Source organism: Neurospora hispaniola, assembly GCF_033458365.1.
Source record: "Neurospora hispaniola strain FGSC 10403 chromosome Unknown B0T23scaffold_12, whole genome shotgun sequence".
Lineage (NCBI taxonomy): Eukaryota > Fungi > Ascomycota > Sordariomycetes > Sordariales > Sordariaceae > Neurospora > Neurospora hispaniola.
The window spans coordinates 317,687-339,421 of NW_026944417.1; the positions used below are offsets into that span (position 1 = coordinate 317,687).

The following is a 21,735-nucleotide window of genomic DNA, read 5'->3' on the forward strand; positions in this document are numbered from 1 at the left end:
TTTTTCTTTCTTTGATGCTTGGCAAACGCCCTTGGTGTAGGGCTGACAAAAAGTAAGGTTCGCACGTCTGGATTGGCGACGACAGCCTTGCGTTCGGAGAAGATTTCCTCCTTGAATGTTAGTACCCGGTCCAAGACAGCTTTTGCTGCTCTTATATTGACGTTTCGGTTTGTGCGAGTTATCCTCTGGCCTCTAACCTTGGGGTCAGTGTACTGATCGTGAACCCCCTCCAGAAGCCTGCTGTGTCTTTGAGCGAGGGATGGTAGTAATGCCTTGTAGGTTCTTGGAGATACTTGGGAGGTAACTATCTTCCGATAGCGCACAAAGCCTGATTGTCAGCGTAAGCTTAGGTAGTCACAAATTTGTTCGAGACTTCTTCTATCTCCATCACGACCTGACCCCTACACTACGGATCATCTCTCCAAGTATATCGTTGATCGTTCATCGGCGCATCGTGAACGTGGCTCAATTAACTAAGTAACAAACGCCATTAAAGTCAGGATGGCTTGCCTGAATCCTTGCAAACCGACACCAAGATTGCATTCCCTTGATATGTTTCCGTCTTTTGGTCTCAGTAGTTGAGAATGAGAGACGTGGTTCGCGAGGAAATGCGTGGAGATCCGAGAGCTAACGGGTTGGAATGGAGTACATCATCCTTCATCGCCCCAAACAAGATCGCTTTGGTGGGGATAAACTGGGTAATGGGACAGTGTCAACGCACGATTTGGAGGGCCTTCACCATCTTCAACGCTTCATCAAGGACTAGCACGAGGCACTCTCGTCTGGCATGCACTATTGCTGTGTCCCATAGATCTTGCAGGTTCTGGTTTCTTTCTGGAAATACAGTCACATCCACTGCCTACCTAGAAAGCTGATAAACGAATGTCACTTTAGCACAACATAGGGTTGGCGGCTCGTGAATGAGGTACGGATTACTTCCTTCGATTCAGTAAAGGCCAATGTAGCGTGTCTTTGTGTACGAGTACAAAGGCCTTTTCAGCCCGTGGAGACTCCGAACTCCGGGAGCTAGCAGAAGATACCGACTAGAAGGGCGGAGACCGGAACTGGTGATGAGTCCGAGTATGACGAGGTAGAGGAGAAGTATCATAGGATGAGGAGGAACTCGATGAAGAGGAAGAATGTAGTGAAAGTGCAGCGGCATTGACTCGTCAACTGATGAAACAAAGGCCGAATGCGATACTGTTTCCAACATCCTTTGTCATGGTTCGTGAAGAGAACCCCATTCGGGTCCCAGGTGTGGTTAGGAACACGTGACCTCGCGTTCAATCTGCACCTTGCAGTGTTTGCTGGCGATTGTTGGCGCCGTCACCCAGACAAGATGGGAATAAAAGGCGGAAATTGATCACGAGGGCAGATCAGCAAATGATGATGATCAGAGAAGCGTTTGACAATGGATCATTCGTCCCGATGTTGGACAACGGGAAGTCGAGACTGAAGACTGCAGTTGCGAAATGACGCAGCGACGCGTTGCGCCAATTGCAGAGATGAAATATGAACAACTGGGTCTCAAATCACAGCACACGCTTGAAGATTGTGGGGCCACTTTCTGTAGCGTCGCTGACCATTTGATCCGTGCAGTGAACCGTAGCGTGCAGAACTGCAAGAACAGGGGAGGCCAAGAGCGCCAGAAGTTCACGCGCGCGCGGCAGTGGGGACCCGGGACCCGCTAAATACCTTAGTGTGCGACCATATTGTCCACAGCACAGCTATAGAAAGCGGAGTCGTGTAAGTGCACACAGCCCAGGGCAGCGCGGTTAGGTTCCAGTTCGTTAGCCCATCTGCGGGCGTCGTCGCGAACCGCGTAACGCACGCCAACTGAACACTAGCGCCTGTACAGAGAGCGGGAGAGAGAGCACCTGGCACCTACCCGAGCTTCCAACCAAACGAAGAGCCCTCCTCGTCGCTTTCGCTTGTCGCCAAATCTCGCAGGAAGCAATCTTCAACCTACGACTGCATTCCAATTGCTTGCCCCGAATTATCGCCTCCCCCGCCGCCCTCCGCCACGATCCCCTCGTCCGCCCGGCCGCTGTCGTTCTACCCAAAGCGCCATTATGGGGCCGGACACGCCCTCCGCGTCGGTGTTGCCTGCGCTGGACCCCGGACGTGTCACTGCGATTGCGACGCCGATGCCGACGCTTCACAATGCCGACAAAGACTCGACACTTTTGCTTCCTCATAGCTCCATGGTCGCTGCCACTATGCGACAAGCTTCCACTGCTCTACCGCCGACTAGCGACAAGGCGACGCGGCCAGCGGCCCCCAGCTCCCACGACGCGACCGACTATCGCGTCCCAAGTTATCCGCATCCCCATTCCCACCAGCCCGCCGCCAATCCCACCGTCCGACACCCGGCCCCCGAGGTGCCCCGTATCTACGACCCTCGCCCGTCCGAATACCCTCCGGTCAACGCCGTCAATGCCAATTTAGCTCCTTACGACAGCTCGAGTCGCTTCCAACCTCCTCCGCCGTCCCAGCGTCACCGCCTCCCGCACTCCCTCAGCGTCTCGCAAGCGACCAGTTCCACCAACGACGCTGACTTGGTGTTTACCCCGCCCTCAAGCGAAGGTGGTCGGAGCCCTAGCAAGCCCAACAGCCACGACTCGAGCCAGGATTCACAGCTGCTGCAGCTCTCCCAGATTGCTGCCGCGCAGGAGAGGATACCCGAGAATGGAATTGCCTTGTCAAGGAAGCGCATGGCTGACGGAATGGTCAAGCCCACATACGAAAGGCCCAGTCTATCTCCCGCAGGCACCGCCAGTCACACAAGAAACACAAGCGCCGTCAGTATGGCTTCTACTGCCACCAGCCGACTGGGAGAGGTGAGTCTTTTGGTTGGATCCTTACCCATGGGGTAGTCTTGCTTTCATTGCTAACACCACCTTTGTTACAGCTCTCTGCCGAGCTCAAGACTCGTCTTTCATACGCAATGGTAAAGGTCAACAATGGATGGCAATCTCACTCGATTGACCAAGTCGAGTCGCTGGCTTCCCGTGCTGCTTCCCCTACCTCGAGCAATTCCACTGTACATATGAGGAACGGGTCGTCCGCCAGCCCACAGCTCTCGAACCTCCAACGCATAGGTAGCCACGCCAGCACGGTTCCCCCCAACTCTCAACAGTACCCAACATCATCCCAGCAATATCCATCAGGGTCTCAGCAGTACCCGTCGGGTTCGCAACCACATCCGTCAGCATCACAACAACAACAACAGCAGCAGCAACAGCATAGTCAAGGGCGGCTGGTCGAGAGTTCTTATGCGCGAGAGTCAGGCCACTTTGCTCCTCGTTATAGCCCAACCCAACAAGCCGAGCCAATTCCTTCAGTTACTCTTGCTCCCCCCGCCCCTATTCAGCCAACACGGCAGCAATTCCAACATCCTCGACGCAATTCAGTGCCACGAAACACACAGGCTTTTCTTGCTATTAACCACCAGCCACCACCTCAACAAGGGCCCAACACAGTTGGGCAACCGAGTCCTTACCTATCGACACACCATCATCGCACATCGCTAATGGAGCCGCCACTTTATCCTCCACATCAGAACGTCCGGGAACAAGACGCCATAGAATCGTTACTCTTCATGAGTAGTCCCGGTAACTCTGCCAACCTCAAACACGGCTTTCCCTCATCATCACAACCCCTCTCGTCCTCGCAACCACCATTGTCATCATCACAACCTCTGCCATCCGGCCACGCACAACCGCAACAACGAACCGCCTTACCAAGTTCACAACCACGGAAAAGCCTACCCTCAGCAAGACCAGCAAACCACCCACGCGCCCACCAAACGCAGTCTCAGCCCATCCAAAAACGCGTAGGCTTCCAAAAGTCTCCCAACGCTATGGACATGGACGACGGCACCTACGGCGTTTCGCCGTACAGCAATAACAACAATACGCGAGGCACGCCGCGGAAGAGAGGAGGATACAACGGGCACGCGGCTGGCGGTGGCGAGCTACAACAATATGCACACGCACACGCACATGCACCCATACCAAAGTTGAAGCAAATGCCCGTCTCCTCGGGGCTGACGGTACCATCGAGGCCGTCACGCACGGGCCTGAAAGACGAGGACATTGATAGGATGTTGGAGCTGGCAGCGGCCCGGGAGAGGGGAGACTCGGATTCGGAAGGTGAGATTCAAATCCCGGTATCGAGGGGGCGCCGGGAGGGCGCAGGTATCGTTCGGGCGTAGCAACATCCGGGAGGGTTCTGGGGGAGGCAGATGCCAGATGGACTGATGGGATCAAACGAGATGACGGGATCGGTATAAAACAACAGTGTCTACGGCCAGTATTTGCGAGGAATGGAGAGGAAAGGGGTGTCAATCAAAAGACTTGACTCGGGGGGGTTTTGGCGCGATTAGGCTTCGAAAAGAGTGGAGGTCATTGTTTGCTAGGTATTTTCTAGCCATGTGGACATCGACGCATTGCAGCAACATTCGTTAATCGCTCTCGGAGCAGTGATTTATGGTTTTCGTCACGAAGCATCATTGATTGGGGAATGTTGACCGGGCATAAAGGCCAGTGGTTTTGAAGACCGGCTGTGGCAGACGTCAAGCTATAACAAGCGAATTTGCTTCAGGCTATTTATCATGGAGATCAAACCGAACATGTGGGGAGATGAATCAACAGGCAAGAGGAGATCTTGTCTCGATATACAGGAACTGCCTTCTCTCCTGGTATCAACTGCTACAAAATGTTGGTGTTCCAGAGATTGTACAAGAATCCGTTATGTTCTCCTAATGGCATGTGATGGTGGACCGTGGCGCTGGTCATTCTTGCATGTTGTATGTTGCGTCCCTGAACGCAAGAAAACCACTGCAGCGCAAGAACGTACCAACTTTGGCAGGAGTGGTGGCTGTTCCGTGATGCACGGGCCAGCCAGGAAATCTAAAACCAAGCCTCCCCCCATGGTTTGCTTTCATTTTCTTTTTCTCTTTCTTTTTTTTTTTTTTTTTTTTTTCCTGCTTTTCTTTCTATTTCGTTTTTTTCTTTGCAAATGTTTTACATCACCATCATCCACGCGACGTTCCCTTCTGTTCATTGCTTCTCCTCTTTTTTTCATGCACAAATCCTCATCACATAACTCCAGCGTCTTTGTTTCCCTCCTTTCAAACAGCGTTCTTCTTCCATTATTGCCTTGCCTCTGCGACCTTATGTTTTCACTACTTTCATGCCCCTTGGTGGTTAGTTGTCTGTGGCTCTGGGGCCCATGGGGGTCATTATCCAGTTTTGCGGTGCAGAAACGACCAAGCATGTGGGAGTTTACACGGTCCAGCCCTTCCTCGTCCTTTCTTTCTTTCTTTCCTTTCCCTTTTTTTTTTTTTTTTTTTCTTGTATTTTTTTTATATATATATATATCTCATTTTGAACTCATGACAGCGTTTTCGCTCGTAGCGATGCGTTCAACTCAAGAAACGTTCTTTTTGCGATGGTGCGCTGAGTTGCAAAAACATCAATGAGTTCTTCTTTCTCGTCAACTTTCTCATTGCTTGGTAAAACCCAAGAGGTTGGTTGGTTGTTGGCAATCGAGGGTCTTGGCAATTGAGGTCGTCAGCAATTGAGATGGTGGAGGTACAGAGGTACATCGGACCAGGGATGCGGGGCCGAGACGTTGCGACGGAAGGAAGGATTCGGACACGACTAGTCCTATATAGGTTAGGTCGATGGTAGTCATAAATAACAACCAGCCAATGTGGTTACATACCTTAGCGGCTCCATGTGACGCCCCACTTTCGGCTACCGACCGCAAGGTCACTCGTTCGATCCCATGTCGAGGGCAAGCACGACGGAGTTTTCATCCCATTGCTATGGGAGAGCTGTCCGGGCAAGTCCTGGGCACTCTCCCATGGTGAGTTCTCATCATAGCGTAGCTTCCTCTTCCATAGCGAATATAACTTATCTACAGCGAAAATTAGTATCCTAGCGAAACGAGCGAACGAGCGAAACGAGCGAAACGAGCGAACATACTAACCAACAGCGAAAGAGCGAGTATTACTAACCAGCAGCGTACTAACCCATAGCGAAAGAGCGAGTATCACTAACCAACAGCGTACTAACCCATAGCGAGCATTACTAACCAACAGCGAAATCCCAAGTGGGATCTGGGTTTTCACCAAGCGGTTTCCCAGCGAAGTAAGTATTTTTTTTTTGTATTTTCTGACCTTTTTCTCTTTTTTTTCTTTCACCCCCGACGCTCCCGCATTGGTTATGAGAGCCAGGATAGGATGCAGGGGCTCGTGAGAGAAGGAGGGTGAAGACGCTGGATGGCGATATGGTGGATGCCGAGGGCTTGGAGAGCCAGGCAGAATTACCAGTCGGCTTTGTCGAGGGGTGCGACGGCCGCCGACGAAGGGGGCTTGAGAGTTCGGGGACGGAAAAGATGTCCGGGTTTGCGTGGGCACCCTCCCGCTCTGACTTGCGTCGGGACTTTTGTGTGTCGAGTAGTGTGATAGCGTTACCCTTTTCCCCCTTGGCTTTCTTCTTGGTGGTGCCAAGTTGGCCAGCGAGGTTGTTGACAAGAGCGTGCGTAAGGATGCGCTCCAACCATGGGGGCAAGTACTTGCAGCGGACGTGTGGAAAATTGGGATCAAATTGGTCGAGTGATTATTGTTGGGGTAACTTGCCTAGCATATAAAGTTCTATAGGCATAACGTGATTCGAAGCATGCGAGAGTCCTGTGCTTGATTCCCTTGCAGGTAATATGGCAAGTTGTCATCAAGTTTCGTTTCACGTAGGTTTGTTTGTCTACTGACTTAGGACTATCACAATCGATACAGTACACCAAGGATAAGCCAAAAACAGGTATCAAGGTGGGCAAGTGATGCAAACAAGACAGCAGCTACTCACTAACGGGCTTGTCCAGAAAGTTTTTCTTTAGTATTCCAACGACTAATGCCCCCACTTCCCATGCTTCCCATGCTCATGATGTCCCTGGCTCACGCCTTCATGCTCCTTTCCATGACCATGTCCATATCCCACAGATCCAGCATGCGTCTCCGGGTAATGATGCTCCTGTGCCTGTTGTTGAAGAGTAGGATGCTTACCACCGCCACCACCACCACCACCACCAAACATCCCACTCAATCCTCCTCCACCGCCGCCATGTCCATGTCCCAAATCATGGACATGCTGAGTCTGGTGGTGATGGTTCTTCTGATCATGGTTCTTCTTCAACTTGTGCTCCAGGAGATTAGCAGCTACTGCTCCCGCAGTGGTCCCAAGCGCGCCGTGGTGATGGCTGCCGCCGTGACCGAGTTGTTTAGCGAGGAAGTGCCCGCTTGCGCCGCCGACGAGGGTGGCGCCTAGGCCCCTTTCGCCGTCTGGGCCTGTGTGGCCGTCTGGGTTATGGGGAGTGGTGGGATCGTTGGGAGCGTTGGGGCCGTGGGAGATGTTGTTTGACTCCTTACCAACGGGACAGAAATGGCTAGTGGTAGGATGACCATGTTGTTGAACGGAAGAGGTACCACTATGGGTGGCGGGGGTGTCGTTGTTTGGGACTAATTCGTGGTGTAGGAAACCCTGAGCAAGATGGGGGTTCAAGCTGACGTCTGCGGCACCGGCAGGAATGGAGATGGCGGAGCTGCGGCGACGACCGGCGGCGGCATGGTCTTGGAGTTGGAGGTGGTTGTCGTAGGAGTGGAGGTGAGCTTGGCCTTGGGGAGGGTAGCTATGCGAGCTGTGCTGCTGCTGGTTGGATATCTGTTGGTTGTCGAAGGACGACGGCTGTTGATGGCCGGGGCCCGAGGATGAGTAGCTGGAGTTGGTGTAGTAATCGTTTGCGGACATTGCTGTGGATGGACTTCATTGTTAGCAGATCTGGAGGAAGAGAAGGGGTGAGTAACACAGTAGGCAATGGGCAGGGTAGCAAGGAGGGTAGAATACCGAGAGTAAGGGAAGGTTTGGTTATTGAATGCAAAATATGGATGTCGTTTACAATGTGCTTGGGCTTGTCGATGCGAAGTGATGATGGCTTTAGGTGCGTGTTACGAAGATTCGTTGCCAGAGAGCAATAAAGGATGAACTGCTTGCACGACTTGGTGTGGGTGGGTGAGTGATCATGGCCATTGATCTAACACACCTGACCCGTTGTAATTTCTAAAAATGGTGACGCGGTGCGTACCTTGTTCGTACGAGAGTCGTGCTGCGAGGCTCGTTCCTTCTTCATGTGTGGGCGGAACCAACATGAGAGAGAGGACACTCCAAACTTTGGACAAATAAGCAGAATACATCCAAGAAAAGATTGTAAACATCACTGATATGGTACTGGCGAAAAGACTGCTTGCCTTTTTGTCAATCATTCATCGTGATACAACGGGGGGATATTCTTCATGGCATACCCCGGGTTCAAAGAGGGTTCAGTGTCTGTTCGGACTGCCTTTGCTATGCCAGAGAATATTCGATCATTGTCTTCGTTGCAATGTAATTTCACTCCCTTTTACTTTCCTCTTTCGCTTCCCAATCCCCCTTCCTTTACCCTTCTTGCGCACTCTTTGCACTTTCTTTCTTCTTGGAGTCCTTTCCCTCAAACAAGCTGTCGGGCGGACCAACCATGTCCTCCAACCTAGCCTGTCTTCCCTTCATCCAGTCATGGAGGGCCTCCCAGTCGACACAGGCATGCGGCTGCGGCACTTTTACCGTAGGCTTGAATCGGCTGTGCGGCGTCCACTTCAATGTGTAGATGTTCACATCGGCGTTACACAGGATTTCCTGACGCAAAGACTCGAGACAGTGGTCGGCATGTGAGTAGAGCTCATCCCAGTCTTGCGTCTCATGGTTGTAGTAGTACTCTGGGTGAATGTATTGCTTCAGTCGTTTCTTTCAAGCGCGGTGTTAGTCGTGCCGAGGTGCGATCGTCAACACTCGACGAGAAACAGACAAGGGGGCCGCTTACAAGGCAATGCAAAGAATGGGAAATACCCAGCCCACCGACGAAGCCACCATCTTTGTGCTGGACGGAGGTAGCATTGTTGGCGAGGAAGAGCTCATCGGCAGAGTACCTGATCAGAGTGCTGTCAAGGAGGTCGTGCCATGCTTGGTCGAGTTCAGGACGAGGTTTGCCCATGAACTTTTTGGTGTCCGGGTCACCGGTTAGCCATTTGTTGACGTATTTGACTGGGGCCGGCGCTGTGAATCATGTTAGTAAATATAGAAAAAAAGACATGTCGAGATGGGTTGAACTTGCAATACGGTATTACAGCTCCAGGCTTTGATGGTGAACAATCTTGCAATGACAAGATGCTGTAGATTCCGACTCCAAAGAGAATGGATATGACAGAAAGAGAGGAAGCGAGAAGGATGTAAAAACTTCGTTTCCATTTCTGAACCAGAGCTAGTGCCTCTGGATTTTCGGGGATGTTCTCATCATCGCCATGTAGACGAGCATATCGGGGCTTTTCGTCTGTGATCAATGGCTCCATGATGGAGTTTCTGGAGATGAGAACCTCGTCACAGAAACTTGAACAACCGTCGCAGGGCTAAGCAGAATCTAGAGGTACAATAGCTGAGTGGAAGAGGAGTATCAGAGGAAGAAGCAGACACCCATAGCATGGGAGTGGTGTTAACCGAGCGAAACTGCCGGCACTGCGTCAAGGCACTTCTCCCTTGGCATTAAGTTGGTACCCTTGAACCAGAATCAGAAAGACGACAACTTATGTTGGAAACAAGCAGCAAGTGGTTGTGTGGAGTACAATGCATTCCATGATCCTTTTCCCCCTTCATCCTTGTCAATAGGCGCTTGAAGACCAACCGCACAGTATCGGAAGAAGGACCAGTATTTAGTGCTAGAATTATGAAAGTAGACGCTACAATACTGATGGATAAGCGCAGCTATTGGCCCATGGGCTCCATCTCTGTAGTGTAAGCATATCATACGATGCTACCGGGGGAGGCATTAGGTCTGTTGGTGGCGTAAGCCATGCCGATAATCTTGTCCTTGAACAGTAGAAGGATCCGTCACAAGCGCCTATGCGACGAACGGAAGAGGTGGGCGCTGATCTGCCGGACCGCAATCAACGGCGGCTCTTCACTATGGCTGAGGAACCGAACCAGCTTCTTGGCGCTGTAGGGCTAGACACAATTATTGTATGGAAGTACCGGGGCTTGAGTTGGGGGCGTCAGACGTTGTGGACGGTACCGAGCAAGGCAGCCTGGAATGGCGTCTGGGCGAACTTGTCTATCTTTGCGGCGCAGTTAGATAGCGAACCAACCTCAACCCGAACGGATCAAGTCTCGTTCAATTGATTGCACGCAGACCTATGGACCTTCCCTTGGTACCCAAAGCCGTCCAGTCTTGTCCCGCTCATCAGGTCAGCCCTTTCGGAAGTTACAATGGGATTGCTATTCTCGGATCCTTCCGTGCCTGCCTTAAATCACACCCAACCCGGGGAAACAGCACTGTTTCGGAAGGAACAGGCTTGTCCCCCACCAGGGCATTGCTGCCCTTGTGTCACAGGACACCCACCCCTCTTCCTCCAGGCTCCTCGGACCCGACATCCATCCATCCGAAAAAAAAAAAATCACTGCAATGCCGCTCCAATAACTAGATCCTCCTTACATGTCGCAATTGTCAATCCCCTCGCCAATTACCCCCATCCGCTTCTTGAGAAGACAGAGGTCTGTGTCAAACTCTGTCCCCCGCCCATCTCGTCGTATGGCTTGAGCAACATCTGCGGTGGTCCACTCGTCAGTCACAAAGCTCGTGAAAGTCTCGTTGAGGGTTCCTTACCTGGAGACGAGATGGGAGCAGCAAACACTGAAACGACTGACGCCGCAAGCAAGGCAAATAGCGTGGCAGTCTTCATGTTTGCAACGCTTGGACTGCTAATTCGGCTTTGAGGGTGCTCAAGGTGAGGGGCGTTTGGGAGCTGCCAGCGTTGGAGGAGTGCCTGAAGAAGAAGAGATGAAGCCAGGACGGAGAAAAGTCACAACAGCACTGGCGATGACTTCAGACCAAAAGATATACGAGCTGAGTGTAAGAAAGCAAGGCCAAAGAGCATGGTCAGACCCGATTGGCAAAAACGTCGGAAGTTAGAGGTATCTGCATCACCTCGCGGTACTTGTGCTGATAAGCGCCTAACAGGATTCACGCCAGCAGGGGACTCGTAGTTCCAGGTACTGTCATCACAGTAAACATTTTGGTCGTTATAACTGCCCCCTTTACAACCACCGCCAGTCAGCATAAGCGAAGCAAAGGAGGCAACTTCACGGCAGTGGTCCGATGGTGGCTTATGACTGCAGCCGCTCGGAGAACTACCGACATGCAATGCTGACTGTGCCTCCTAGTTGCTTTCCATCCTCTGCCATCACAACGAAGTTCCGCTTCTTCAATGTTAACTCCTTTCGGTAGTGTTCACCCCGGCTTGACCAAAGCTACCTACCCTCCAACCACACTGGGATCAAGACCAAGAAAGTTTTGCCGGCAAGGCTCGCTGACACACATTGCACAGGTTCGTACACTCACCAACGACAGACAGCCAAGCGCCGAGTGCGCATATATCGACGTTGCTCCACGGTTCAACGAGGTTTTGCACAGTACCAACACTCCCACATTGCCGTGAACTTCGCTTTTGTTCCATCAATCATATGTCCAAACTCCTCTGCGGCGTCACCTATCCATGCCAGTACACCGAATCGGAAGCCATTCACGGCGCGTTTGTACCCCAAGAGACAGCTAGCTCTTGAGACCGGTCACCTGGCTGGTGGTACCAAACCTCGGTGTAACATCCTATATCAGCGACTCTTGATGATGTTTAAGGACATTGGGCTGGAGAAAGAGAGCGCCCTTTAGTGTATCGCATCCCCAAATCCCAACGCCCTTTCTCCCAAGTCTCTCGACTGTAGCTTGTACTCCACGAAGAATGAGCGGCATCTCTTGGCCAGACGTACATAGCAACGAACACACAAACAGCCGTGTGTGATGCCTGTCAACAGTCAACATTCGGTGAACATACACCCACTCGAATTGCCTGCATCTTCCATGTTGAATTCTACTTCCGTGTCGCTATTTCTATCCTTAGCCTGCTGTATCCCTCCTGCCCGGATACGGCACTATACTTGTTTATTGCCATGTTCCAGACCCCGTCTCTAACCAATTTGTAGCTCAACTCGGCACCATAACAAACTCAAACACCAAGCTTCTCGTTCAGAGTCTGGATGAACGCACACCGCTTAAGCAACTTCTCCCTTTCCATCAGCGCCGCCCTCTTTTTCCTCACCTGTTCCGGGTTTTTAGCCGCTGCCTCTTCGGCTTCATCCTTCTCACCCATCTCCCCATACTCCACTCCCTCTCCCATCATCGGCTTCTGCATGCTCCCTAGATCCTCCTGGCCCTCAACAAGTCCATGATGTCTGACCTTACAGCTTCCCGTCCCCACCGGCCCACCAATAACATGCACATTCAGACCCCGTAGTTCTTCCAGCCCTTTGGCGGCAACCCCATCTTCAAGTTCAGGCCCGCCAAACGCCTCGGGCCACTCCCACCCTTCTTCTCCCTCTTTCTGGTTGTCCTTGGAACTAGAACTCGGATCCCCCGTCGCAGCAAACCTCACAAACGCCCCCGCCATCTCTTTCGCCAACTCCTTATCCTCCTCTGAACAAGCGTCGTCCAACTCCGGAAAGACGCCATTAAAGATATAGTTGGTATCACTACCATGCACCGCGCCCAGATACGGCATCCCGGCCCTGCTAAACAGCGGGGTCAACATACTTTGGTTGAGCGTGTACAGTCTCACTCCCGCAAAGTTGTCGGGGTCCTCGGCGTATGAAGCGCGGGAGACATGGTACCCAAAGTCAATAGAGGAGCAGGTGAAGAGCAGGTCGCGCAACATGCGCGAGATGCGGAAGTAGTGGATGGGTGCTTCGGGGTCGTCAGCGGATTTGCGAGCGAGGTAAGAGAGGTATTCCGGGGTGAAGTCGGATTCGGGGTACAGAGAGAAGAGGGTGGAGATGTCGGAGGGAGTGAGTGAGGAAGGGCCGGTGAAGGCGTGGAAGGCGGGGATCATGGATTCTTCAGAGGTAAAGAGGTGCGCTGGGCCGGCGTTGGTGGCACCGTCGTCTTGGGCCCAACCGAGGATTGTGGGGATGCCTTCACATGAGATGTTAGTGACGGACGCGAGAGGGAAAAAAAGAGAGAGAAAAGAATGGAAACGTACCCTTGACGAATTTGCCAGACTGGTAGAGAACGGATTGCCGGTCCGGGATAAAGTCATCATCAATGGACGGAATAAAAGTAAACAAGCCAGCAGGCGGGTGATTCTCAATCGAGTACGCCATCGCCTTCTCCGTCAGCTCATCCATAGGCACCTTCCTCATACACTCCAACACCTCCTCGTCCCCCTTCTCGACATCACAACCCACCCGCTCGGCAACCATCCTCGTGTGCTTCTCCGTCTCCTCACTCGTCATATTCAGCGCCGTCCCCGGCGGTCCACTCATCATCCACGCCCTCGTGAACGGCGCACCCTTGGCTCCTCCGTACGCAACCATCTGCAAACTCGTAAACGTCCCGCCAGCGCTCAACCCAAACGCGGTAACCCTTTCCGGGTCTCCGCCGAAATGGGCAATGTGATCTCTAACCCATTCCAGCGCCGCCCTTTGGTCGCGCATCCCCAGATTCAGGGACTTCTGCTCCTTGAGCAAAGGAAGTCGCGGGAACCCAAAGATGGTAAGTCGATAATTGATAGCGACATAAATCACCGGCTCGCCCATCTCCACACTCAACGCCAACAGCTTATCAGGGTTGAAGTGAGGATCATACGCCGACCCTTTGACTACCCCGCCGCCATGGAGGTGCACGACCACTGGCAGCTTGGCGTCTGCCGTGGTGCCTGCAGGGCGGGAGATGCGCAGGTTGAGACAATCTTCGCTGATCTCGTCAGTCATGGAGAAGAAGGGAGGGATGGCGGGGAGAAGTTGGGGACATGCTGGACCGGGAGAGGTGGCGTCGATGGTGCTCCCGGAAGAGGGGAGAAAGGGGGTAGGAGGGGAGAAGCGGGGGGCCTCGGCGAAGCGGATGTTGAGAAAGTGTTCGATCTTGGTGGTGGTTTCTGACGATTTGGGTCCGACGGTGGTGATGGTGCCCTTGTAGGAGAGGTTGTTGATGGGGTCTTTGACGATGGGCGCTGTGTCTGTCGCGAGGACAGCAGAGGTTGCCGCGGCTAGGCCGAGGAGGACCGCTTGGAGCGGTTGGAGTGCGGCTAGCATTGTGGCTCTTTTGGTTTGGTTGAGTTCGTTGCTTGTGGTGGCGTTCTTCAGGGAAGGTAGTGAGGATGCATTGAGGTGCTTCAAGCTGTCAAGCTGTCAAGCTTCTTGGCAGGTGGTTTGCTTGATGGCGCAAGAGAGTGGTGATGATGACAAGATCTCTTGTTGACTTTGTCCCACAATTAAAGACGCGGAATATTATTGACATGTGTCAAAGAAGGAACGAGTAAGAGGGGTTCGCGCGTCAATCGTAAACGACTGTCAGGGCGAATGAAGGGAACACGAATCGATGGAGGAGAGGTCCGGCGGCACCAACGGCAGTAACTCAAGTGGGATTAACTGCGGGGAAGTGTTAGTCATTGACCCTTCAAGGCAAGTACTAGACTGATTGCTGACTTTTGATCTGAGACAGCAATGGGATGCAAACTGAAATCAACAGTTACATCCAAAAATCCCCAACGTCGCCAACGACATGTCTGTTGCAGAACGGCAATGGTTGCGATTCATCAGTCAGCCAAGCAATTCGTCCCTGCAAGAAGCATCTTCCGAGTCCGATAAGTGGAGTGATTGGCCGATCATTCGGATGATGTGCAGCGTAATCGCAAATGTAACCGGAGTCCAAGACCGGGAGTTTGTCAAAGTATGGATACTATCACTCGTAGAAAATCCCCCGCCTGTGGCTTACATATTGGGTTGGGTGCAATAGCTCCTCACAAAGCCACCGGCTAAGCATTCCGCATGCCCCGATAGTGGTTCCCGATGCTCTGCCGGGTTGCATTATTCGCTTGAACCGTGGGTAAATGCAACATAACAAAGGTCTGGCTGACGATGATCCCTTCGCTCTTTTATCCGACTTTGATCCCACCCGCATGCGTAGACTAGACTACTGTGTATTGCTGTGCCACATCCGCGATAGAAATGGTGGGGGGTCGCTGAGGTGCTCCGTCTACGCCGCAATGAAGCAGCTTTTGTGGTCTTTGTGTCCATATAAAAACGGCCCGATGTCCGCCCCCCTCATTTTGGGCGGTTTGTCCCCTTGCTGACCATGGTTCGCTGCTGCAGCAGTGTGGTATTTGTCCTGTGGTTCGCGTGTATGCATTGGATGAATGGTTTCAAGGGAGGGTACGGGGTCGTTGTGAGGGGCTGACGGCAGATATTATAATGTACTGAGTAGTAGCAGGCAGGCAGCCCAAGATTTTCGTTTCGTGTAACCATCCCGCACGCCGGACACGGCAGCATGTATTGCTACTCAAGAGCAGCGTGATGGTGGGTGAGCGTGCGTCGGCCGAAGGTTGGAGTAGGGAGGACTGTAACATGCCCGGACCAGAGACCATGCTGGGAAGTAGAAGGGTCGAGGGTACTGCTGTGCAACGGCACGGGCAAAGACGGGAATGGCTGGCATCAGCTGTCGGCACATATTGCCCTGGTCGCTTACTCTTGACCAGGGAAGGCTGGAGAGGATCAGGTCTGTACCTTTTGGCTCGCGGAATGGTGAAATGGACGGAATGAAACCCATAGTGATAAGGTAGCGATTCCCGTTGAGGCTAACACCTCGGTGTCCTGTCCATGAATTGGGCTCAAGTCATTGCCAACAACAGATCAAACAGCCCTGAGCCATCATGTCCCAACCACAACTCTCACCTCCCGAGTATGACAGCCCGGGCGGCTTGATCGCCGGGTCTGTCATCATGTGGATTATCTCAACGCTCTGTGTTGGCTTGAGATTCTACTCCAAGAGGTGGAAGCGACAAGGCTACATTACGGCCGACTGGCTGATTTTGGTAGCTGCAGTCTTTGCAACCGGAATGACCGTGATGGAGATCTATGGTAAGTGAAGACGCCGACCATCTCTGCTTTGCTTGGACGCAACCTCTAACGAGAAAACAGGCGTGAAGGAACAAGCTTTGGGATATCCACTAGGGGCATCGATCGAAGACCCCAAAGCAGTCAACGGACGTCTGAACAAGGCCAAACATGTGCGTTGTCTTACTTATCCATGCCTTGCTCTGTCCCATTCTAACCGACAGTTGCTCAGATCGAACTCTCGTTCCTGCTCCTCGGTATCGCCACTCTCGGCTTGATCAAGCTGTCCGTGTGCTTCCTGTTCTGGCACCTCTTTGCCCGGGTGGTGTTTCGTCGTTTCCTCATGGTCTGGATAGCCGTCATTATTGTATGGACTCTGTCCTTTGTCCTGGCTGGCCTGCTAGAATGCGGTTCCCATCTCAAGGCATTGTTTGGACAACCACAAGCGTATTTGGATCACTGTGGAAGCGCCATCCCGACCGGATATGCCATGGTGGGCAGTGATGTTGCGACCGACTTTATCACACTGCTCATCCCCATTCCCGTGATCTTCAGCATGAAGATGGACAGGCGTACCCGATTCTTGACGCTGCTGACCTTTATGATCGGTGCCCTGTGAGTCTTGTCAATCGAGCTTGTATAGTGGCAGCCAGGCTAACATTTGGTGACAGGTCTGTGGGTGCGTCCATCGCCAAAGCCTACATCTACATCAAGGCCAGCTTGGGTCTGTGGACGTCTGATGCTATCTGTAAGCTCCAGTGTCCCCTATCCTATCCGATTTGATAGCTAACGCAGTGATATAGCCATGCTCACGGGTCTCTCCATCTGGAATCTGGCTGAGGTCCATATCGGTATTGTTGCTGCATGCGGCCCTACGCTGCGACCCATCCTGGCACGCATCTTACCAACCGAGAGCCTCCTGTCCCTCATGTCCCTGTTGGGAGTAAGCTCGAACACGTCCAAGCAGAACGAGCTCCCCAGCTTTGTCAAGATGCCGGATGCCGACAGTGCTGAGCAGTTGCAGCCCGGGGTGGAGAAGGTTGGGTCTAAGGGTGCCGATGGGCCTCGTGGAGTTCGGCAGTACGAGATGGAATCATGGAACGACGCCGAGTCCGAGAGACGTGGTCCCCATCATGTCTGAGGAATGGGTGTTGTCGAGTATCGAGCGTAGCAATCTGACTGTAGCCATCATCGTGTCAAATTGGTCCAGCGGCCGAATGCCGAGGTAGCGTTGAAGTTCATCATCGTCTTTGCTTTGCGCAGTCAAATGACTGAGTGATTAATCCTTGAGCTCTGGTTTCCGAGCGGATGCCGGATGTAAATCTCGCGATGGAATGGTTTTCTGGCTAAACGAAGATGGTGTAATTCCACCACAGGTCCCCGCACTAACAATTAAAAGATCTGGCACGTGCACTAAAGCTAAGCCACTGAAGCCATCTCACTGCAAGCCATTCCTTCCGTGGCGTCGAATCGGCCTGCTTTACCCCGGCTTAAACGGCAAGATCAGAGGCACAGAAGGGAGGCGCACCTGCAACCACTGGAAATTGGATGTCATTCCGACTTTTGACTTTGTTTGCGAAATTCGACGACGGCATGATCTGAGCAATCAGCCTCACCTTTCCAATCTCGTCTCGACTCCACAATCTCAACGTGCGCATCGTTCTGGACTCTTGTGTGGGCTCTGTTGCTCTAGGGCTTGACCTGTTAGTGATCTTCCCAAGGTTCAATACAAATCAAGGCAAAGCGCTAACAGGGCGTGGTAGATCATACAAGGGGCCAATTCGATCTTGGTGTAGGCAGCTCATCCTCCATTCCTTCCAGGCAACATCATCGACGACAAACAATCTTCTTTTCCACCGATATCTCGGATCGGCCTTGATTCCGTCCATACGGACACAGAAAGATGAACAGCCTCCATTTCCTCCGACTCTTCATCTAGTGTACACGACGGCGGCTCAGCTGTCATCAGGCGCCGAGCGAGTACGGATCTGGCCGCGCTATTGACCGCGCTATCGTTTTTGACCACGCCAAGTTCCCTCATGGAAAGCTTGTTAGTCCCCACGTCTAGTGACCTACACGTGTGTTTGCCCGTCTTCCAACTATCCGGGAACATGTAAACACAGTACTAGTCCTCCTGGGGATGGGCTGAGGTGGGTTAGCGGGAAATGGTCGAGACTCGTCCAGCTGAAAGGAGATGCACCATCGCGGATAGCTCGTGTGGCGTCCTATCACCACCAGCACACGGAAATTACACATGGACTGACTTCAGCCCTCAGCCGCGCTCCTTGCTTCTGCCACCCGTTCTGTCGTTGATCCTATGTGTGAATAAAAGGGTTCCAATGCCATACCAAAACAAAAGGGGTCGACACAGCCAACCGTGGATCCGGGATTCGACAAAAAGAGGTTGACGTCTCAACACACTCGCTCACCACTCACTCCAGTCATTCTTTAACGAGACCACTTTGGTTGTTATCATGAAGCAAGCTTTGTTCCTGGCCTCGGGCTTTGCCTGGCTGAACCTGGCCTCGGCCGCCTGCTGTCGCAGCAACAAGTGCTTGAAAGGTACGATTGCTTCCAGTAAGATATTGTCACAAGAAATACTAACCAAGATCTTCTCACAACAGCCATTGTCCTGAACCAACATGGAATTGATGACTGCGCCTCGGTCTTTGTCGAGACTGTGTCGGCCCCGGCCCGCATCGTGACCGAAACCGTCACTGTGTCCTCTACCCAGTATGCCACCGTCCTTGGCACCGAGATTGTCACCGAGATCGAGTCAACCACCGCTGCCACCGAGACGGTCTTTTTCACCGAGAGTTCTTCCGTTACCGCTGGTACCGAGACAGTTATTCAGCTCACAACCGAAACGACCATTGCCAGCACCGAGACGGTCTTCCAGACCATCACCGTCCCTGCTCCGACCGAGAAGAAGCGCGACATCGATACCTTGACGTTTGTGGAGCCCACCAGCTCGGCCCCGGTCGAGCCTGCTCCAGTTCAGTCTTCTCCGGCGCTCCCCGAGTATGCCTTGGACTGTCCGTCCTTCAATAAGTACAAGTCGGCTTGCAAGTGCATCGGTGCTGAGATCGTAACCGTCACCGTTCCTGTTCCTATTTCAACTGTTACTGTCGAAGAGACCACTGTAAGTTCTCACCATGTCGGGACTCGCAGGGGAACCAAGCTGACTTGACTTCTTAGACCGTTTCTGCCTCTGTCGCTGCCACCGTTACCACTACGGAAACTGAGTTGGTCTCAGTGACGGCCACAGCCTCGACTACCGTGACTGCTGTTGTGGATGATGTTGAGACGGTCACTGCCACTCAGACCGATGTTGTCTCCTTCACTGCTACTGTCACCGCGATCGAGACCGCGACCTTGGCCCCCGAGCCCGTGCAACCCGTGTGTCAAATCAACACCGGCGCCTTCCGTGCAATGACCACCTTCAACAACAACGACCTCTACATGTACGCCAACATGCTGAACGGCCTGACCGGTGGCCTGGTTTGGCAAACTGGCAGCACCAACCCCTCCCCGGCTATCCAGCCCCGGTACAACTTTGCTCTTGATAGCGAAGGCTCTCTGTACCTTCACGACAAAATTGCTCCCTATACCTACACATACTATGTCTATATCTCGACCGCCAATTCGGGAAGCAACTGGCCCCAGGTAAACACCAAAGAATCTATCGAAAGCGCAATTGCACAGGGTGGCCGGATTAGCAAGATCAAGGGATGCGTTAATCCCGCCACTGGTGAGCTCACGCTTCAGGATTCCATCGGAAGACAGAACATTCTCTGGTGCGGCTCACAGGTCTGGTTGTCTGCCGGCCTGGGTGAGGATGTCAACCGTGGTGGGGCGTGTGTCCAGCAGTTCCCCAAGGTCGTCCCGCCATATGGGCAGTAATTTAGGATACTTGCACATTCGGCATGCGGGGTGCGGTGCCGGACGTTCGGCCGACCATTTATCTACAACCGTCTGAATAGAAACTCAATGTTACTGTGTCTATATCATTCCAACTGAACCCAACCCTCGGTTTTGACAGCTGTCGACATGCATCCCATTGTCCCGTACCAAGATGATGCATTCTCACTCCCTGTTGATGAACAAGTGGCCAGCAGGTATAAATACGCAACTCTTGTCTATAGCCCAAAGGTTTATGAACCCGCCCGCGTACGAACGACCAACCAAAACATTAAACCACGCCAGAAAAAAAAGCCAACATCTTCCATACCATTACATTCTCATCTCATGGCGCCCACAATCTTTCTCCTCCACTTCCCGCCGCCTGTACCTTCAACCATCTTACATTCCTCCTCTTCTTCTTCTTCCTCTCTCCTTCCTTTCTCTCTCTCTCATCCAAATTGACCGACTTATTCTATTCTGAAAAAAAGAAAAAAGACCGATACCTCCCTAGAGGCACCTACCCCTCCAACGAAGCAATCCTCCTCCACCCTTCATTCCCCACCACCACACTACCCCCTTCCAACTTCTCAAACCCTTTTCCATTCGAAGCCTCCGCCTCCTTCTTGATCGTCTTATCCCACTTCCCCATTGCCATCTCCACCAAGAACTTTCCCAAATGTTCCGTAGGACTCCACATCTTCTTGTACCCCACTCGGATGGGCGGTCCCAAAACACAGTTGCTCAAAGTATAAAGGCCGAACACTTTGGGGATGTACGGGTGGATCGCCGGGTGGGCGGCCGCGTCGATGAAGGCGGGGCGCATAGAAAAGGGTAGGAAGGTGGGACTAGAAAGCTGGGAGAGGGCGAGTTCGGCTTGGCCTTTGATGATGGCGAACCAGGGGGTGGTGAGTCTTGATATGAGGGGTTTGGAGGAGAGAGGGGTGGTGGTGGTGCCTTCGCCGGAGACGTAGATGAAGCGGAAGGGTTCCTTATTTTGGTCGGGAGAGGAAGAAGAAGAAGAAGGGGAAAGGGTCTGGAAAGAGGCGGCGGCGGCGAGGGGAAAGTCTTTGGTGATTTTGACGTATTCCCTTTGTTCCCACCAGTGTCAGTCTTGAGGTTTTGGGAAGCAGAAAAGAGGGCAAAGAAAAAAACATACTCCTTGCCAACGGCATTCTGACTGATTCCCAGCGCCCAAACACATCCCGTTGCACCCTGGAGCTGGTTGAGGAGCTCACTGTCGTACTTCTCGAAATCCTTGTGAAGAATGACGTTGATGCGCGGGTCCTTGGCGTCTTCGGCCATCTTGACGGGTCGTCGGCTGATGATGGAGATCTTGGTGATATCTTTGGTCTTGATCATGGCGTCTAGGACGGCGGAGCCTACGAGGCCGGTGGCGCCAGTGAGGATTAGATGCATGATGGATTGGTGATTTTGGTGTGCTTGCAATGCAATGGGTTAAGAAGGACAAGGGAGAGGAAACAGAGGGTTCAAAGGACGGATGGGAAAGAACCATCGAGCTATATATCATTGCCGGCAACTCTGAAGCGGCTGACGGGAAATGATGCTATCTAGCACTGCCTGGCATTGCCCCATCGTCGTCGCTCCTTGATTCTGACATAAGCCCGAAGCCGTATCGAGAATCGTGCCTTATCTCCTTTTATCCAATAAAATCTCTTGTCTTACCTCCGGACTCCGCGGTTGCAATATCCCGGAGCGGGCCGGAGCGGATTTGCGGCCGCATCACCGCAAGGGTGGAGTAGCAGTGGAGTACACAACCCCGGGTCGACTGCCGATCCAGCGGCTCAGG

The 21,735-nt window shown here is 52.7% G+C and overlaps 7 protein-coding genes across 7 annotated transcripts; 3 read left to right on the forward strand and 4 right to left on the reverse strand.

Moving 5' to 3' along the window:
• The first annotated feature begins 1,794 nt into the window (after positions 1 to 1,794).
• On the forward strand, positions 1,795 to 4,693 carry B0T23DRAFT_367959 (uncharacterized protein). Its single transcript, XM_062836430.1, has 2 exons — positions 1,795 to 2,840; positions 2,912 to 4,693. Exons 1-2 carry the CDS (start codon positions 2,073 to 2,075, stop codon positions 4,214 to 4,216), a joined length of 2,073 nt encoding a protein of 690 aa, XP_062688009.1. The 5' UTR covers positions 1,795 to 2,072; the 3' UTR covers positions 4,217 to 4,693.
• Positions 4,694 to 6,841: 2,148 nt separating this feature from the next.
• B0T23DRAFT_436932 (uncharacterized protein) lies at positions 6,842 to 8,558 on the reverse strand. Its single transcript, XM_062840596.1, has 2 exons — positions 8,146 to 8,558; positions 6,842 to 7,813 (listed from the first exon to the last, which is right to left on the reverse strand). Exons 1-2 carry the CDS (start codon positions 8,321 to 8,323, stop codon positions 6,915 to 6,917), a joined length of 1,077 nt encoding a protein of 358 aa, XP_062688010.1. The 5' UTR covers positions 8,324 to 8,558; the 3' UTR covers positions 6,842 to 6,914.
• On the reverse strand, positions 8,410 to 9,537 carry B0T23DRAFT_53319 (uncharacterized protein). Its single transcript, XM_062841415.1, has 3 exons — positions 9,208 to 9,537; positions 8,917 to 9,149; positions 8,410 to 8,840 (listed from the first exon to the last, which is right to left on the reverse strand). The coding sequence occupies exons 1-3, from the start codon at positions 9,440 to 9,442 to the stop codon at positions 8,496 to 8,498; spliced, it is 813 nt and encodes a 270-aa protein (XP_062688011.1). The 5' UTR covers positions 9,443 to 9,537; the 3' UTR covers positions 8,410 to 8,495.
• Positions 9,538 to 12,145: 2,608 nt separating this feature from the next.
• Positions 12,146 to 14,225, reverse strand: B0T23DRAFT_327555 (Alpha/Beta hydrolase protein; the record flags this gene model as incomplete). Its single annotated transcript, XM_062835628.1, has 2 exons — positions 12,146 to 13,107; positions 13,175 to 14,225. The coding sequence occupies 2 exons, from the start codon at positions 14,223 to 14,225 to the stop codon at positions 12,146 to 12,148; spliced, it is 2,013 nt and encodes a 670-aa protein (XP_062688012.1).
• Positions 14,226 to 15,841: 1,616 nt separating this feature from the next.
• On the forward strand, positions 15,842 to 17,428 carry B0T23DRAFT_436950 (uncharacterized protein; the record flags this gene model as incomplete). Its single annotated transcript, XM_062840597.1, has 5 exons — positions 15,842 to 16,049; positions 16,110 to 16,198; positions 16,258 to 16,640; positions 16,697 to 16,773; positions 16,829 to 17,428. The coding sequence occupies 5 exons, from the start codon at positions 15,842 to 15,844 to the stop codon at positions 17,164 to 17,166; spliced, it is 1,095 nt and encodes a 364-aa protein (XP_062688013.1). The 3' UTR covers positions 17,167 to 17,428.
• An 891-nt stretch (positions 17,429 to 18,319) lies between these two features.
• On the forward strand, positions 18,320 to 20,014 carry B0T23DRAFT_53804 (uncharacterized protein). Its single transcript, XM_062841416.1, has 3 exons — positions 18,320 to 18,587; positions 18,650 to 19,167; positions 19,224 to 20,014. Exons 1-3 carry the CDS (start codon positions 18,500 to 18,502, stop codon positions 19,926 to 19,928), a joined length of 1,311 nt encoding a protein of 436 aa, XP_062688014.1. The 5' UTR covers positions 18,320 to 18,499; the 3' UTR covers positions 19,929 to 20,014.
• Positions 20,015 to 20,427: 413 nt separating this feature from the next.
• Positions 20,428 to 21,673, reverse strand: B0T23DRAFT_53827 (uncharacterized protein). Its single transcript, XM_062841417.1, has 2 exons — positions 21,085 to 21,673; positions 20,428 to 21,016 (listed from the first exon to the last, which is right to left on the reverse strand). Exons 1-2 carry the CDS (start codon positions 21,342 to 21,344, stop codon positions 20,446 to 20,448), a joined length of 831 nt encoding a protein of 276 aa, XP_062688015.1. The 5' UTR covers positions 21,345 to 21,673; the 3' UTR covers positions 20,428 to 20,445.
• Positions 21,674 to 21,735: the final 62 nt, after the last annotated feature.

Excerpts from the sequence above, each read along its gene's own strand:
- B0T23DRAFT_53804 (XM_062841416.1), top strand. The coding sequence starts at position 18,500 with ATGAAGCAAGCTTTGTTCCTGGCCTCGGGCTTTGCCTGGCTGAACCTG. Across the intron at positions 18,588-18,649 it reads CAGCAACAAGTGCTTGAAAG|CCATTGTCCTGAACCAACAT; the intron begins GTACGATTGCTT and ends TTCTCACAACAG. Across the intron at positions 19,168-19,223 it reads TTACTGTCGAAGAGACCACT|ACCGTTTCTGCCTCTGTCGC; the intron begins GTAAGTTCTCAC and ends TTGACTTCTTAG.
- B0T23DRAFT_53827 (XM_062841417.1), bottom strand. The coding sequence starts at position 21,344 with ATGCATCTAATCCTCACTGGCGCCACCGGCCTCGTAGGCTCCGCCGTC. Across the intron at positions 21,017-21,084 it reads CAGAATGCCGTTGGCAAGGA|GGAATACGTCAAAATCACCA; the intron begins GTATGTTTTTTT and ends GTGGGAACAAAG.
- B0T23DRAFT_436932 (XM_062840596.1), bottom strand. The coding sequence starts at position 8,323 with ATGATTGACAAAAAGGCAAGCAGTCTTTTCGCCAGTACCATATCAGTG. Across the intron at positions 7,814-8,145 it reads ACGACTCTCGTACGAACAAG|CAATGTCCGCAAACGATTAC; the intron begins GTACGCACCGCG and ends GTCCATCCACAG.
- B0T23DRAFT_53319 (XM_062841415.1), bottom strand. The coding sequence starts at position 9,442 with ATGGAGCCATTGATCACAGACGAAAAGCCCCGATATGCTCGTCTACAT. Across the intron at positions 9,150-9,207 it reads TGGAGCTGTAATACCGTATT|CGCCGGCCCCAGTCAAATAC; the intron begins GCAAGTTCAACC and ends CATGATTCACAG. Across the intron at positions 8,841-8,916 it reads CCCATTCTTTGCATTGCCTT|AAACGACTGAAGCAATACAT; the intron begins GTAAGCGGCCCC and ends CGCGCTTGAAAG.
- B0T23DRAFT_367959 (XM_062836430.1), top strand. The coding sequence starts at position 2,073 with ATGGGGCCGGACACGCCCTCCGCGTCGGTGTTGCCTGCGCTGGACCCC. Across the intron at positions 2,841-2,911 it reads CCACCAGCCGACTGGGAGAG|CTCTCTGCCGAGCTCAAGAC; the intron begins GTGAGTCTTTTG and ends CCTTTGTTACAG.